Raw genomic sequence first — 15,546 nt, 5'->3', positions numbered from 1 at the left:
TCTGAAGGAATTGTCAAGCCAGCTAAAATGAGTGTGAGAGAGGCTATGGAGCGGTCTCTTAATGGTAGCAAGATCATACTGATGTTCAATGAAGAACTGCAAGCAGTCGGAGATGGAGCTGGCCTGTTGAGTGGCATTCTAGGAGCACTGGGTTCTGATTACAGCAAATTTTCTATCTGTGAAAAGAGTTGGGCAAAGGTCCGGGGCAAAGATAGAGTTTATGATGATTGCATAAAGGTAATGACTTTCGGCGTTGTTTAATAATATCTAACCTTAGAACTTGCAACTACTTATAGCTGAACATTGTCGTCGCAGGAGATGTTCCACTTTTAGGATAGCAATGGAATAATCAAGAAAACACTTTTACAGCAAATGGGAAAGTCCTGGAAGGACACAAGGGGGAGGCTGTATAACTCGCATTACAAACCATTATGGACACTTGAGCAGAATCTTGAGAAGCGCCCGGAGGGAATTCCTAGAGAGCACTGGAGGTGGTTCATTGACTATCGTAATGATCCTGGAACAAAGGTACCCTATTAATTTAGTTATGATCAGGCCAATTCAATCTGTAACACACATATTCAATCTGATTGAGTGATTTAAGCGGTTCAATTCTAATAACTATTGATCCAAAATCTGATCTAATATATGTAATTATTTAAATAATGAAATCCTTTCAAGTCTGAACATGCAATTTTGATCATTTTTTGATATGATCTGATATATAAAAATAATTTTTATTACAATTGATTTGAATTTGAACCCTGTTATTTAATATACATGTGTAATTAAATTTAATATAAACATATATACTCAGCACATGTCACGGTCCAGTAAGAATGTTTGGCTAAAATCATAATATAAACTTCCATGATGATGAGATTGATGTACACCACATTTCATTAGTCCAACCTTGTTGTTTGTATGTTACCGTATAGGACTTTTGTTTTAATGTGAGTACCCCTATTATTATAATTTATGCAATATTATAATTGTTATTGGGCTATGTCACAGATGCCTGGTAAAGCTTTTTTTATAGGGGTTGTATTTGCATATTAGAAATACAATAACATTGTTAGCTTCTTATATGTAAATAGGGCCCGCATGCATATACCTATTGTTCTTGGTACAGCAATACTTATGTTAAGACTACGTACAGTTTATTCAATTTCCACACTTTCATGCTTATTGCCTCCTGATTTTGAGTCTATTGCAACGTAGGATACATATATGCTACATAGTTATATTTATTACTTTAGTGAACAGCAGCATATTGTTGATTTTTAATAGGCGAAGTGCAAGCAAAACAGGCTGAATCGAAAGAAGCAACTTTACACGCACACTGGCGGTTCTAAAAGCTTGGCTAGGGCAAGAGAAGAAGAGGTAATATAAATTTGTAGTCAAGTATAACTGGCATTTAGTGTTGATTTATTTATATAGTAAAACAACATAGAATTATTGGAAAACTCTAAAGAAGTAATATTCATGGCATAGTTTGTATTGTCACAGTCAGAAAAGCAAGGGAGGAAAGTTGGTAGAGGAGAAATATTTATCCTAAAGCACAAAAGATCTGATGGAAGTTATATACATGAAGAAGCTCGGAAGATTGGTGTAAGTACAGTTAATCATTTATGCTGTATCATGTTGGATTTAGTTATTAGAATGTCTTGAGAATGCTATTAGCCTAGTGAGATTGTGTAATTTTATTTATGCTGGCAGGAAAAAATACATGAGATTGAGCATCTGGATGAATCTACAAGATTATTGTCACAAAATGATTCCCTTGCCCAAGCTCTCGGTAAAGAGCACCCGGGTAGAGTGCGTGGGATAGGACACGGGCCGACACCAAGTCAACTCTTCCGTCCGAATTCGCAGCCGCCTATGGATAGAGCTCAAGTAGAAGAGACCCAAAGGATGCTGTGTGAACTACAAGCGGAGGTGACAACGGCAGAATTGAAGCAAAAAGCAATGGAGGATGAATTAGCAGCTGAGAAAACGAAGAGGCAGGCAATAGAGAGTGTGCTGAGTTATCTGGTCCAACAGCATTGTGGGGAGCTGCCTCCGGACATCGCTGCACGGATGAATTGTTTGGACGGACATGGCAGAAAATAGAGATTAGGCTTTATGTGATACTCTGTCTTTCAGTATATGTTTAGTTTATGTTAAGTATGCAGCATTAATTATTAGCCAAGAACTTTACCTTTTTGGGTGACTATTAAAATACTCTATTGAGATTATTAAAATATATATGTTAATTTGCTTCGCAGTTAAATATTCATGAGCTATATTTCCATAGTGCAGAATTTTAGATATAAAAAAAGGTATAATAATATTTAAATAAAAAGGATGAAAGAAAAAATTAATAAAATATAAATAAAAAGTTTAAAAAAATTAAATAACGATAACATTGTTTAGATAAATTCAAATATATAAAAAAATTATCCAGGTTTGTAAAATCAAGCAAAGTAAATTATTAAATAAAATTATTCAGACTAGCTGCGGTTTTCAAGCACCGCGAATAACATCTCTAAAAAACAATATAGCAACTAGCGGCGGTTTTAAACCGCTGCGAATAAATGACCGTTTTAAATTTGGCGGCTGATATAGCGGCGGTCATAAACCGCCGCAAAACCAATCGCCGCAAAATTCATGATTTGCTGCGGTTATGCCAGCGGTTGCTGGAAACCGCCGCAAAGTATAATTGCCGCGCCCTTATGCCTTGCGGTTCCTATTTCGCTGACAATCTGTTTAGCGGCGGTTTAAAACCGCCGCAATTCGGCAATTAAACCGCCGCTAATCTCCGTGCGTCCTGTAGTGATATTAGGACTTTTTCTTTATATAGGAAGAGATTTAAAAAATCTAATAAAAATAAGCTATCAAATTAACCATTAGAATAACATATACGTTAGAATATAAAATATATATTAGAAATGAGTTTAACTATACATATATTTATACATAAATATATAGTGCCTAATTTAATGTGTAAATAATATTTTTACATATTTTTGTTAGAGAATTGGGCGTTCACATGATAATGAGCCCAGCAAAAAAAGAAGGAAGGGATAGCATCAGGTGATGTAGGTGAGTAAAAAATTTAAAAACAGAAGAGAAGTGCTTGGAGACAGATATTAAGGTGTATTTGATTTGTATTTTTGTTTTTTCTTTATTTTTAATATTTTTTGTTTTTAAAATATTATTAAAAAGAATAGATAATATTTAGATATTTAGTTAAACAGAAATAACTCTCTTAAACTAAGTGTCAAAAATTTAATTCTTGTCTTAGTATAAAAAATTTTAAGAGTAAAATATCGTTTTTGTCCCTAACATTTGGGGTAAGTCTCAAAGTTGTCCCTAACGTTTCAATCGTCCTATTTAAGTCCCTAACATTTCAAAATTGACTCAATGTTGTCCTGTTGTTAGGGATCCGTTAATAGAATTGATGGTGGGACAAAATTGAGACGATTTTGAAACGTTAGGGATTTAAATAGGACAAAAACGTTGGGAACAAAAACGACACATAGAAATAAATTTTAATTTTATCTTTCAATAATATCAATTTTTTACTGTGTATAGTATTCAATTATTTTTTAATCACATCTAAGTAAATTTTACTTAATCACATTACTTTCATTCTAAATAAATTAATTTTAGTCTTAAAGTGTTCCAGCCCAGCCCATCAAACCAAAGACTTGCGCGATGGGTTACCGAGCTCCAACCGGGGGGTGACCCGGACGACACCCCTTCCTGCGTGAACCTGGACAGCTATAAAGGAAACTTCCAAGAAAGGGGGTCTGCCCATGTGGGACCCACACTAGTACAGACTATATAAGGGGAGGATCCTACCCCTCCGCCGGGTACGTCACTCACTAAATGCCGCCTCTTGTACGGACACTGACTGGAGCGTTGGAGTCCTTGCAGGTGGCATCCCCCTCCTCGTCAGCTCGGAAGAGTCTCGTCCACCTGCCCTCCAGACGAGCTTCGCAAAGAAGGAGGAGCCCGCCTGAGGAGTAGGGTGAGCTCTGCAGGCGCCTCCCGTGAGCAGTCGAGAGCCGTGACACAAAGAGAAAACCAACGCTCCTGATCTTCCGAGAGGTGTCCTTTCGGAGGAACAGGAGACAACAACGCAAGGATCATGCAGGAGCTCAGACATAGGGTGCAGAATCTCGAACGCGAGCTAGCGGCACGAGATTGATATCTCCCCTCCCGTAGCAGGGACTCTCGGCTGAGCATGTCGCGCACCCGATCCCCACTTAGGAGGGCAGAGGGTAGTGAGAGAAGTCGAGAGGGAGATGATAGACGAGCCGAGACCAATGCTCGGACCTGTTCCCGCACGCCTGAAAGGACCGAAGGCCACGGGGAAACCCGTTGAAATGGAGGAAGGAAAAAAATGGGACCCCATCATCGTGGGGGCGACCCCTTTCCATCCCTCCATCCTCAAGGTTCGCCTATCCAAACACTTCGACAAACCAACGGACATGAAGTACGATGGGACCAATGATCCCCAAGAAAATCTGACGGCTTTTGAAGCCAGGATGAATCTCGAAGGGGTAGGCGACATAGTGAGATGTCGCGCGTTCTCGGGGACGCTGGCAGGCTCGGCAATTTGGTGGTTCAACGCGCTTTTGCAAGAGTCTATTACGGCTTTTGCGGACAAATTGCGTAGCTTCTTAGCTCAATTTACCACACGTATTGCCAAAGTAAAGCACCCAATCAACCCGCTAGAGATCACCCAGAAAATTAGGGAACCAATGAGAAAGTTCCTAGATAGATTAAATGATGAATGCCTGGAAATGGATGGCCTGACAGATTCAGTGGCCAGTCTGTGTTTGACGAATGGCCTACTAAATGAGGACTTCAGAAAGCACCTCACCACTAGGCCCGTCTAGACGATGCAAGAAATTCAGAAGGTAGCCAAAGAATACATCAACGACGAGGAAGTAAGTCAGGTAGTGGCGGCCAATAAGCGGCAGCCGGCTAACCCCCCTCCTCGCCAACCCGTCTACTCCAAAAAATAAAAGGAGACCCCCCGGGAAGGAGCATCGACAAAGCAACCCAAACCGTTTTCCCGGGTGGGAAAGTTCACAAATTATACCCCCATAACAGCCCCTATAACGGAGATATACCAACAAATAGCTGACAAAGGGATCCTATCAAAACCTCGACAGCTGAAGGATAGGACAAGGGGAACAAGAGCATGTACTGCGACTATCACAATGGCTTCGGTCACAAGATGCAAGATTGCTTCGACCTAAAGGACGCCCTGGAGCAAGCTATTTATGAGAAAAAGTTAGCTGAATTCTCCCAATTCATAAGGGAGCTGAGAAGGCGGGAGCGCAAACGATTCTAGGAGGACCGCAGCCGAGTTGTAAAGCAAAGGCAAGGGACCACAGAAAACATTGACAATGCCCCCATGGTAGTTATCAATATGGTGATAGGACGAGACTCACCCCCCAAGTCAAAGTCAGTGACGAGGAAGGACGTCAAAGTCCTAGCGATGTCATCAGGGAGCCCAAGGATCCAATCCCGGGACCCCCCAGAATATCCTTCGGCCTGGAAGACCAATGGCTGCGTGACCTCCCGGAGAACCCGCCCATGGGGATCACCGCAAGGATAGGTATAGGCCTTGTGAAATGAATCCTTGTCGATACCGGAGCCGACTCTAACATCATGTTCAGGAACGTATTTGATGCTCTGGGGATTAGGGAAGCTGATCTCAAGGTCCACTAACACGGGGTTATAGGCCTTGGGGACAACTACATAAGGCTTGACGGGGTGATCGGCCTCCCGGTCTATGTAGGCTCGGCCGAAGGAAAGAAGTCGGTGGTGGTGGAGTTCATCGTCCTGAGGGACTTCACAGCCTACAACATCATCCTGAGGAGGAAGACGATCAATGAGTTCTCGGCGGTAATCTGCACTAAGCTTCTGGTCATGAAATTCATCACAGATGATAGGGTCGTCAGATTCGTAAGAGGCGATGTGGAAACTGCCGTCGCCTGTGACAACACCAGCCTTTTCCTAAGGAAGAAGTGGAAAGAGGGAGCCAGTGTCTTTCTAGCCGATCTAGATGTAAGGCTAGGCGAGAACCCTAGGCCAGAGTCGCATGGAGACCTAGAGAAGTTCCGAGTTAGAGACTCAGATAAAAAGTTAACCTTTGTGAATAAAAATCTCCCCCATAATCTAAAAGAGCCTCTCATAAAGATTATTAGAGCAAACGGTGATCTCTTTGCTTGGACCTCGGCTGACATGCCAGGAGCGGATCTCAATTTCTTGTCCCACTGACTTGCCGTAAAGTCGGATACCAAGCCCGTTGCTCAGAGGCGGAGGAAGATGTCTCAAGAGAGAGCTAATGAGTTGGCCAGGCAAACAGCCAGCCTGTTAGAAGCGGGGTTCATCAGGGAACTCAAGTACTACAAGTGGCTATCAAATATAGTCCTCGTCGAAAAGACAAACGGAAAGTGGAGGATGTGTGTTGATTACTCGGACCTTAACAAAGCATGTCCCAAAGACTCTTTTCCTCTCCCCAACATTGACGCCATGGTAGATGCGGTGGCAGGATATCGCTTCTTAAGCTTCATGGACGCATACTCAGGCTATAACCAGATACCGATGCAGAAATTCAATGAGGAAAAAATGGCATTCATAACGCCAGGAGGCACTTACTGCTATAGAGTAATGCCATTTGGCCTAAAGAATGTAGGAGCGACCTATCAGAGACTGATGAACAGAGTTTTCAGTGACCTTATCGAGAAGTCGGTAGAGATTTATGTCGACGACATCCTGGTTAAGACCAGCCAACTAGAGGACTTAGTCGGCGACCTAGAGACCGCCTTCATGTCTCTTCGAAGACACAACATGAGACTTAACCTCCTCAAGTGCGCTTTTGCCATGGAGGCCGGGAAGTTCCTGGGTTTCATGATAACCCAGAGGGGGTTGAGGCCAACCTTGACATGTGTAAAGCTATTCTATGGATGACGAGCCGGGAAGTGTTAAGGACGTACAGAGATTGGTCGGAAGGCTCACAGCACTATCCCATTTCCTCAGTGCATCAGCAGCCAAGGCTCTTCCTTTCTTCAACCTTATAAAGAAAGGGATAGCCTTCAAGTGGACCCTAGCCTGCGAAGAAGCTTTCAACCATTTCAAGGAAATACTCTCAGCCCCCCCGGTCTTGGGCAAGCCCAAATACCGCGAGATGCTATTTCTGTACTTGGCACTGACTCCGACCTTGGCGGCCGTCCTCGTCCGCGAAGAGGGTGAAATACGACAACCGGTTTATTTTGTTAGCGAAGCGCTGCAAGGCGCAGATTTAAGATACAGTAAGCTGGAAAAGCTTGCCTATGCACTCCTAATCTCGTCTCGAAGGCTGAGGCAATACTTCCAGGGGCACCGGATTGCCGTCAGGACGGATCAAGCCATTCGCCAAGTCCTACAAAATCATGACCTGGCCGGGCGAATGATGACCTGGGCAGTCGAGCTGTCTCAATACGATCTGCAATATGAGCCTAGGCTCGTAATTAAAGCTCAGGCAATGGCTGATTTCCTAGTTGAGGTAACGGGGGATCCTCACGAGAACCCGAACATACGGTGGCAGCTCCATGTTGACAGAGCCTCCAACCAAACATTAGGGGGAGCATGTATAATTCTTGAAAGCTCAACTGGGGTGGTATACGAGTAATCCATCAAGTTCGAGTTTCTTGTCTCCAACAATCAGGCAGAGTATGAGGCCCTGATAGGAGGCCTGCTCTTGGCAAAGGAAGTCAGAGCAACGAGGGTTAAGGTAAATAGCGACTCTCAAATTGTCACCTCCCAAATCAATAGGTCCTATCAAGCTAGAGAAAGGAACACGCAGTGAGATCGTGGTGTAGCACATCCCAAGAGAAAGGAACGCGCGGGCCGACCTCCTGTCAAAGCTAGCAAGCATGAAGCTGGGATCGGGAAACCGATCTTTGATCCAAGGGCTCATAAAGGAACCTACGGTGACCCTGTGTGTTTTCCAAGAGATGAACATCCCCTCATGGATTGACCCAATTCTCATCTTCTTAGAGGATGGGAAACTCCCCAAGGACGAGAAAATGGCGAAGATGATAAGAAAGGAAGTGGCCAAGTACGTGACAATACAAGGCCAGTTGTTCAAATGAGGACTGAACCAGCCCCTGCTAATGTGCCTACGCCCCGACCAGACGGACTACGTCCTAAGTGAAGTCCATGAAGGGTGTTGTGGTCACCACATCGGGGGGAAAGCCTTGGCCAGGAAGCTCGTTAGGGCTAGTTACTACTGACCTTCCATGATGAAAGATGCTCAAGAATTTGTGAGAAAATGCAAGAAAATCTAGGAGAATGCTAACTTCCACAGGTCCCTAGCAATGGAGTTAATTCGATGCTGGCGTCACGACCTTTCACCCAGTGGGGAGTTGACCTGTTAGGACCGTTCCCAGTGGGTCCCTGACAGGTCAAGTACCTAATCGTGGCGATAGATTACTACACCAAGTGGGCCGAGGCAGAACCATTGGCCAATATATCCTCGGCAAACATATGGAGACAAGAGAAATCCAGGTTTGGAGTCCCAGAAGTCGTCATCTCGGACAACGGGACGTAGTTCTTGGACAAGAAGTTTGCAAAAGTTCTCTTCAGTCGAACACCCTCAGAGTAATGGCCAAGTGGAAGCAGCGAATAAGGTCATCATTCATGACCTGAAGAAACGACTAGACCAGAAGAAAAGTTCATGGGCGGGCGAACTCGCTTTGGTTCTCTGGTCATATAGGATGACGCCTCAGTCTTCTACCAGGGAAACCCCGTTCCGGCTTATCTACGGAGTTGATGCGGTCATTCTGGTTGAAATCGGAGAACCAAGCCCGAGAATGCTCCTTGTGGGAGTTGAAGAAGCAATAGGAAAAGACTTAATTGATGAAACAAGAGGGATGCCCCCATTTGACTGAAACGGCGCTAAAGCAAAGGATGGCTTTAAGATACAACGCCAAAGTGCAGAAAAGGAGTTTCAAACTAGGTGACCTGGTGTTGCAGAGGAACGACAGCGAACTACCGACCCCGGGAGAAGGCAAGCTGGTAGCAAATTGGGAGGGCCTATACAGGGTAAGAGAAGTACTTGGCAAGGGAGCTTACAAGTTGGAACGATTAAACGGGAACAAAGTACCAAGGACGTGGAATGTGGTGAACTTGAAAAGATTATACTCATAAAAAGCGACCGAGCAACTTAACAGTTTCCCCTCCCTTTTTATTCAGTAATGTTATTTTGCCTTTCCATTTGATACTTCATTTTATTATCCCGTTATCCCATTTCATTATAAATACCATGGGTGGTGCATTACATTTAAAGTGCTAATCATTACATTATAAATATAATTTCATTTAAGTGCCATTATATCGTTATTTTCCGATTACGCGGCGAACCGGGATTGATCACCCCGGAAGCCCTGATTGGAGCAGGGATACTGCAAGCAAAATCCACAGCCTACCGGCCAAACGATAAAGTTAAAAACTAGCAAGTTTCAAATATTTTCCAAAGGTAACTAATCGGCCTACGTATAACATAAAACATACCGGACAGGCGACAAAACTAGAAAGCAGAAGGCAAACGGAACGACCTAAATATAAGATTGTCAAAATAAGGGCGACACATCGGCCCAATAAGTCCAAAAGTCATACAATCAGGGCAGCACATCGGCCCAACAAGTTAACAATATAAACAGTTACAAAACAAAGACTACAACTACTGGGGAGCCACTGCTTTCTTCGGGATATCCACAATTTTGCCATCCTGGACCATCTTGAAGTCCCCGACCGAGGAAGTATCGAGGTCCGGAGCCAGTACGGTGAGTTAGGCCTTGATCCCTTCCTCGGTAGCCTTGATGAATTTTTTGGCATCCCTCACAATGTCCTTCTTCTTCTTCTTCTTCTTCTTCTTCTTCTTCTTCTTCTTCTTCTTCAGGGGGACGACCTCCTACTGAGCGGCCTGGGCTGCCCTCTCAATCTCTCCCTGCTTCTCCGCTAGCTCTTTCAATCTTTCCTCTAAGTTTTTAACCTTGGCCTCAGCAGAAGCGGCCCGAGCTTGGGCAGTGTTCAGATCCTTGGAGAGGGGAAGGTCGCGCTCCACCAGCCGATTAATCTCAGAAGCGTCCTCCTCTACCTTTTTCTCCTTTTTCAGCAAGTTAGGTCTTGAGGGACTCTTCCCGAGTCCTCATGTCGACGATATCTTTTTGGGAGGCACGAAGCTTTCCCTCCAGAGTTTGACGCTGGGCCAAGATGGGTTCCACCTTCTGAGCAATAGTGGTGGCTTGGAGGAGGCTACGATAAGTCCACTTGGCCTGGGCAGCAAGATCCTCCTCCAGGAAAAATTCTTCAGTTCCTGGGAGGAGATGGGAATCAATGAAGCCCCCAGCATCGAAACTCCTCTCCATCACATTCAGGGTCTTCCCGGAAACCATTTTTCGCTTCTTGGGGTTGGTGACGATAGTCAACTCAGAGTCAACCTCCAAGCCAGCCTTTTGATCCGGAGTCGCCTCTTCCGTAACATTGGTCGGAGGGTGCTTGGGTGGAACGCTACCTGAAGGCTGAGAACCAGCCTGGTCCTCGGCAGCAGCCCAACCACTACCCTCCCCAATGACTTCGGGGCCAAAACCCTTAGAATGGATTGCGAAGGAGTCGTCGTCGTCACTCTCAGCAAGGAAGTGAGCCATCAGAACCGCTACTGTAGTCTTCCCATCAGGCATGGAAACTACGAAAAAAAAGCAAGACAAGAAATCAAGAAACTAATTGTAGAAGAAATCAGGAGCCGAGCCATCAATGCAGAAAAACAAAAATAAGGAAAACGTAAAGCGAGGAAACGACCTACCTATTTGGGCCCGACCGACCTCCCGATCCCCCATCACCAGGTGAGGGTTTAAGTTCCTAGTCCGAAATATCGCCAACAATATGTTGACGATTCGACGGTCCTCTTGACGTAACCCGTCATAAGTTACCTTTATCAGGTAATTGGTGCCGGCCCCAAAGCTCCAATAAGTCAGGATCTGTCTTGCCCTTCCATGATTAACCAGAACGGGTGGTGACCTTGAATGGGACTCACTTTAAAGAATGTACTCTTGAAACCATGGAAAGAATTCTCAAAGAGCAAAAAAATTCTCTGGCCCTGCACGGATCGGAAAGACATATACCCTTACTTTATTTTTCCCTCTCGAGAGGGGTTTGTCAACAAAAAGAGGTAAAGGAAAACGTCCATAGAAGCCGATAGCACCAAGTACTCACACACCAGCTCGAAGCAATGAATAGTTGCCCAACTGTTAGGGTGGAGCTGCGAAGGGGCGACGTTGCAGCGGTTCAACAACACTATCACGAAAGGGGAAAAAGGAAGGTGGACCCCCAGGGTAGTGAACATCGGCTTATAAACCCACAGCCAATCCACTACCCGGGGTGTTGCCAGGTTCTTATCGCAAACGCGCTCCTGGTTACCAGGAACATAGACTTGGTAGTTCGCCTCCTCGGGACCTCCCCCATAAAGGGAACTGATGAGCGGATATTTTATACGTTTTTTGGGGTTAATTTCATATAGTTTTTAGTATGTTTTGGTTAGTTTTTAGTTTATTTTCATTAGTTTTTAGGAAAAATTCATATTTCTGGACTTTACTATGAGTTGTGTATTTTTCTATAATTTCAGGTATTTTTCTGGCTGAAATTGAGGGAGTTGAGCAAAAATCTGATTCAGGCTGAAAAAGGACTGCTGATGCTGTTGGATTCTGACCTCCTTGCACTCAAAGTGGATTTTCTGGAGCTACAGAACTCTAAATGGCGTGCTTCCAATTGCGTTGGAAAGTAGACATCCAGGGCTTTCCATCAATATATAATAGTCTATACTTTGCTTAAGGATAGATGACATAAACTGGCGTTCAACGCCAGTTCTCTGCCCAATTCTGGCGTCCAGCGCTAGAAAAGGATTAAAAGTTGGAGTTCAACGCCAGAAATGGATCCAAACCTGGCGTTGAACGCCCAAAATGGCCTTATGCACGTGAATTGCTTAAGTCTCAGCCCCAGCACACACCAAGTGGGCCCCAGAAGTGGATCTCTGCACCATCCATCATAGTTTACTCATTTTTTGTAAACCTAGGCTACTAGTTTAGTATTTAAACAACTTTTAGAGACTTGTTTTGTATCTCATGACATTTTAGATCAAAACTTTGTACTCTTTGACGGCATGAGTCTCTAAAATCCATTGTTGGGGGTGAGGAGCTCTGCTGTGTCTCGATGAATTAATGCAAGTATTTCTGTTTTCCATTCAAACACGCTTGTTCCTATCTAAGATGTTCATTCGCGCTTAACTGTGATGGAGGTGATGATCTGTGACACTCATCACCTTCCTCAAACCATGAACGTGTGCCTGATAACCACCTCCGTTCTATATCCGATTGAATGAATATCTCTTAGATTCCTTAATCAGAATCTTCGTGGTATAAGCTAGAACTGATGGCGGCATTCATGAGAATCCGGAAAGTCTAAACCTTGTCTGTGGTATTCCGAGTAGGATTCTGGGATTGGATGGCTGTGACGAACTTCAAACTCACGAGTGCTGGGCGTAGTGACAGAAGCAAAAGGATAGCAGATCCTATTCCGGTATGACTGAGAACCTGCAGATGATTAGTCGTGCGGTGACAGCGCACTTGGAATCTTTTCACTGGAAGGATGGATGGTAGCCATTGACAACGGTGATCCACCTACACACAGCTTGCCATGGGAGGACGTGCGTGCGTGAATCACAAGACAGAGGAAAATAGAGATTCAGAAGACAAAGCATCTCCAAAACTCCAACATATTCTCCATTACTGCATAACAAGTAACTTTTAATTCATGCTCTCCTGTTTATTCGCAACTCAACTGATAAACATAATTGACTTCCTGACTAAGATTTACAAGGTAACCATAGATTGCTTCAAACCAACAATCTCCGTGGGATTCGACCCTTACTCACGTAAGGTATTACTTGGACGACCCAGTGCACTTGCTGGTTAGTGGTACGAGTTGTGAAAAGTGTAATTCACAATTCGTGCACCAGGAACCAGGATCCCGAAGAGCCTGGAGATCCTCTCTGGTTACCTGAGATGGGGTGTCCTTCACGTCCGAGGTCACCCAAGTGTAAAAATCAATATTTGATGCTGGTGTTCGGGCCATACCTACAGTTGGGGCACCACTCGAGTTAATTCGTGAAGTCGTAAAGATGGAGGATAAGCAAAACAAAGCTATGGCTAATAATCTGCGATGATCACGCTAATGTCCAGAGCCTAGGATGAAAAAATAAACTCCTAAATGGTACCCCCTCTAGCAACTATCTAGCATGGATTACGTTCATTCAAACAAGCATGAACTAAAAGGAAAGCAGCATGCATTGCAAAAGTAACAATCACAGAACAAGACGATGGAGCAGCAAAGGAACATGAAGCACTTACAGGAAAAGTAAGCAGAAAGAACGTGATAATCAGAAAGAACGCGAAAGAAGTATGTGAGCGAGAATTTCCTCGAGAGTAATCCAAGGTACGAAGCAATAAGTAGAAGCAAGAACAAGAATATGTGAAAAATGAGAAAGGAAAGGAAGAAAATGAGGTTTTGAGAGAAGCAGAATGATAACCATTAAAAGGGGAAGCGCAAAAAGACAGGGGCATAATAGTCTTTCCCCCTGGCCTTTTAAATCGGTCATAATAGGCATTAAATTTCCCGCGCGAAGAATGAGGCGACGTTTGACATCCCCCAGAAACAGACGAACATTACCCGCGCGTAGGGGCACGCCCCTATCACGTGCGGCCGACATGTCGAGAACCACGCTAAAGGAGTTGAGGAGAACGCGCCAGCCACGACGCTCGCATCTATAGCTGACACGTTGGGGTCACTGTTCTGACCCAGCCTATCTAACCAAAGACTTGAGTTTGGGCGTTCGCCTGACCCGATGGTTTACCGAGCTCCAACCGGGGGGTGACCCGGACGACACCCCCTCCTGCATGAACCTGGACAGCTATAAAGAAAACTTCCAAGAAAGAGCGTCTGCCCCATGTGGGACCCACACGAGTATAAACTATATAAGGGGAGGGTCCTACCCCTCCCGCAGGTACATCACTCACATTACCCCAATTGCCGCCTCTTGTACGTACACTGACTTGAGCATTAGAGTCCTTGCAGGTGGCATCCCCTCCTCGTCAGCTCGGAAGAGTCTCGTCTACCTGCCCTTCGGAGCTCGCCCAAGCCAAGCATCCAACCACCCACCAACTCTTGAATTCCGTAGAACCAGATCCGCTTCGGACCCGAGCAACCGAACATAAAGATTTTTAGTTATCATAAAATATTTATAGAATGACTGGTACATAAACTCGCGAAAAAGAAAAAAAAAAATATATATATATATATATATATATATATTAAAATATAAATTGTACCTTTTGTCTCTAATTTATCAAAATTCTTTAATATTTAATTTAGTTAAACTTTATTTTTAATTTTATTCTTCAATGATATCAAATTTTTACGGTAGATAATTATTTAATTATTTTTTAAATTTTATTTTTAATCATATTTTTTTTAAAGTAAATTTATTTTTTATTAAGAGTAAAATTAAATAATTTCAATAATTTTAATTTTTAATAAACTTGAAAAAATAATTATGGTAATAATAACAACTAATTAAATCACGTCGTGCAATTATTATGATTCGATTGCTATATTGTATTGTACTATTATAATTTACATACTTCTTGTAGTTGGAGAAAAATATTGAAGTGATAGATTTAATTTAATCGATAAAATATTGATCAAATTGTAAATTTTAAATTTAATAAAATGCTATATAAATTAAACTTTATCTTATATATTTAACTATATAATATATGTAAAACATGTGAGATAATAATTTCAATAATTTTAATTTTTAATAAATTTTAAGTTTTTCTTCGATAATTTTAATTTTTTTACGACAAATAATTACTTAATTTATTTTTTAATTTTGCTTTTAATAAAAAATAAATTCACTTAGAAAAAATAATGTGATTAGAAATAAAATTAAAAAATAATTAAACAATTATTTATCGTAAAAATTTGATATTATTAAAGAATAAAATTAAAAATAAAGTTTAATTAAGTTAAACATTAAAAAATTTTGATACATTAGAGATAAAAATTACAATTTATATTTTATTGTATATATATTATTTTTTCGCAAATTTATGTACTAGTTATTTTACAAATATTTCATGATGACTAAAAATCTTTTAAGTATAAAATTATAAAAAAATAAATTTATTTGGAATGAAAGTAATGTGATTAAGTATAATTTACTTAGATGTAATTAAAAAATAATTGAATACTATGTTAAGTAAAAAATTGATATTATTGATGGATAAAATTAAAATGTATTTCTATGTATCATTTTTGTCCTCAACGTTTTCGTTCTATTTAAGTTCCTAATGTTTCAAAATTGTCTCAATTTTATCCCGCTGTCAATTCTGTTAACGAATTCCTAATGGCAGGACAAAACATTGAGCCAATTTTAAGATATTAGGG

The 15,546-nt window shown here is 42.3% G+C and overlaps 1 protein-coding gene across 1 annotated transcript; it reads left to right on the top strand.

Moving 5' to 3' along the window:
* The first annotated feature begins 372 nt into the window (after positions 1–372).
* Positions 373–2,112, top strand: LOC107623159 (uncharacterized). The gene is made up of 4 exons (XM_021114769.2): positions 373–528; positions 1,291–1,383; positions 1,510–1,611; positions 1,720–2,112. The coding sequence occupies exons 1-4, from the start codon at positions 373–375 to the stop codon at positions 2,110–2,112; spliced, it is 744 nt and encodes a 247-aa protein (XP_020970428.2).
* Positions 2,113–15,546: the final 13,434 nt, after the last annotated feature.

This window comes from Arachis ipaensis, chromosome B10 (assembly GCF_059453495.1).
Source record: "Arachis ipaensis isolate K30076 ecotype BB chromosome B10, ASM5945349v1, whole genome shotgun sequence".
Lineage (NCBI taxonomy): Eukaryota > Viridiplantae > Streptophyta > Magnoliopsida > Fabales > Fabaceae > Arachis > Arachis ipaensis.
Note: the sequence above shows the minus strand (reverse complement) of the source record. Positions and strands in the feature narration are given on the sequence as shown.

Bases quoted from the DNA above. Each gene is read 5' to 3' on its own strand.
- LOC107623159 (XM_021114769.2), top strand. From the start codon at position 373: ATGGGAAAGTCCTGGAAGGACACAAGGGGGAGGCTGTATAACTCGCAT. The intron at 1,384-1,509 runs GTAATATAAATT...GTATTGTCACAG, and splicing joins CTAGGGCAAGAGAAGAAGAG to TCAGAAAAGCAAGGGAGGAA. The intron at 1,612-1,719 runs GTAAGTACAGTT...TTATGCTGGCAG, and splicing joins AAGAAGCTCGGAAGATTGGT to GAAAAAATACATGAGATTGA.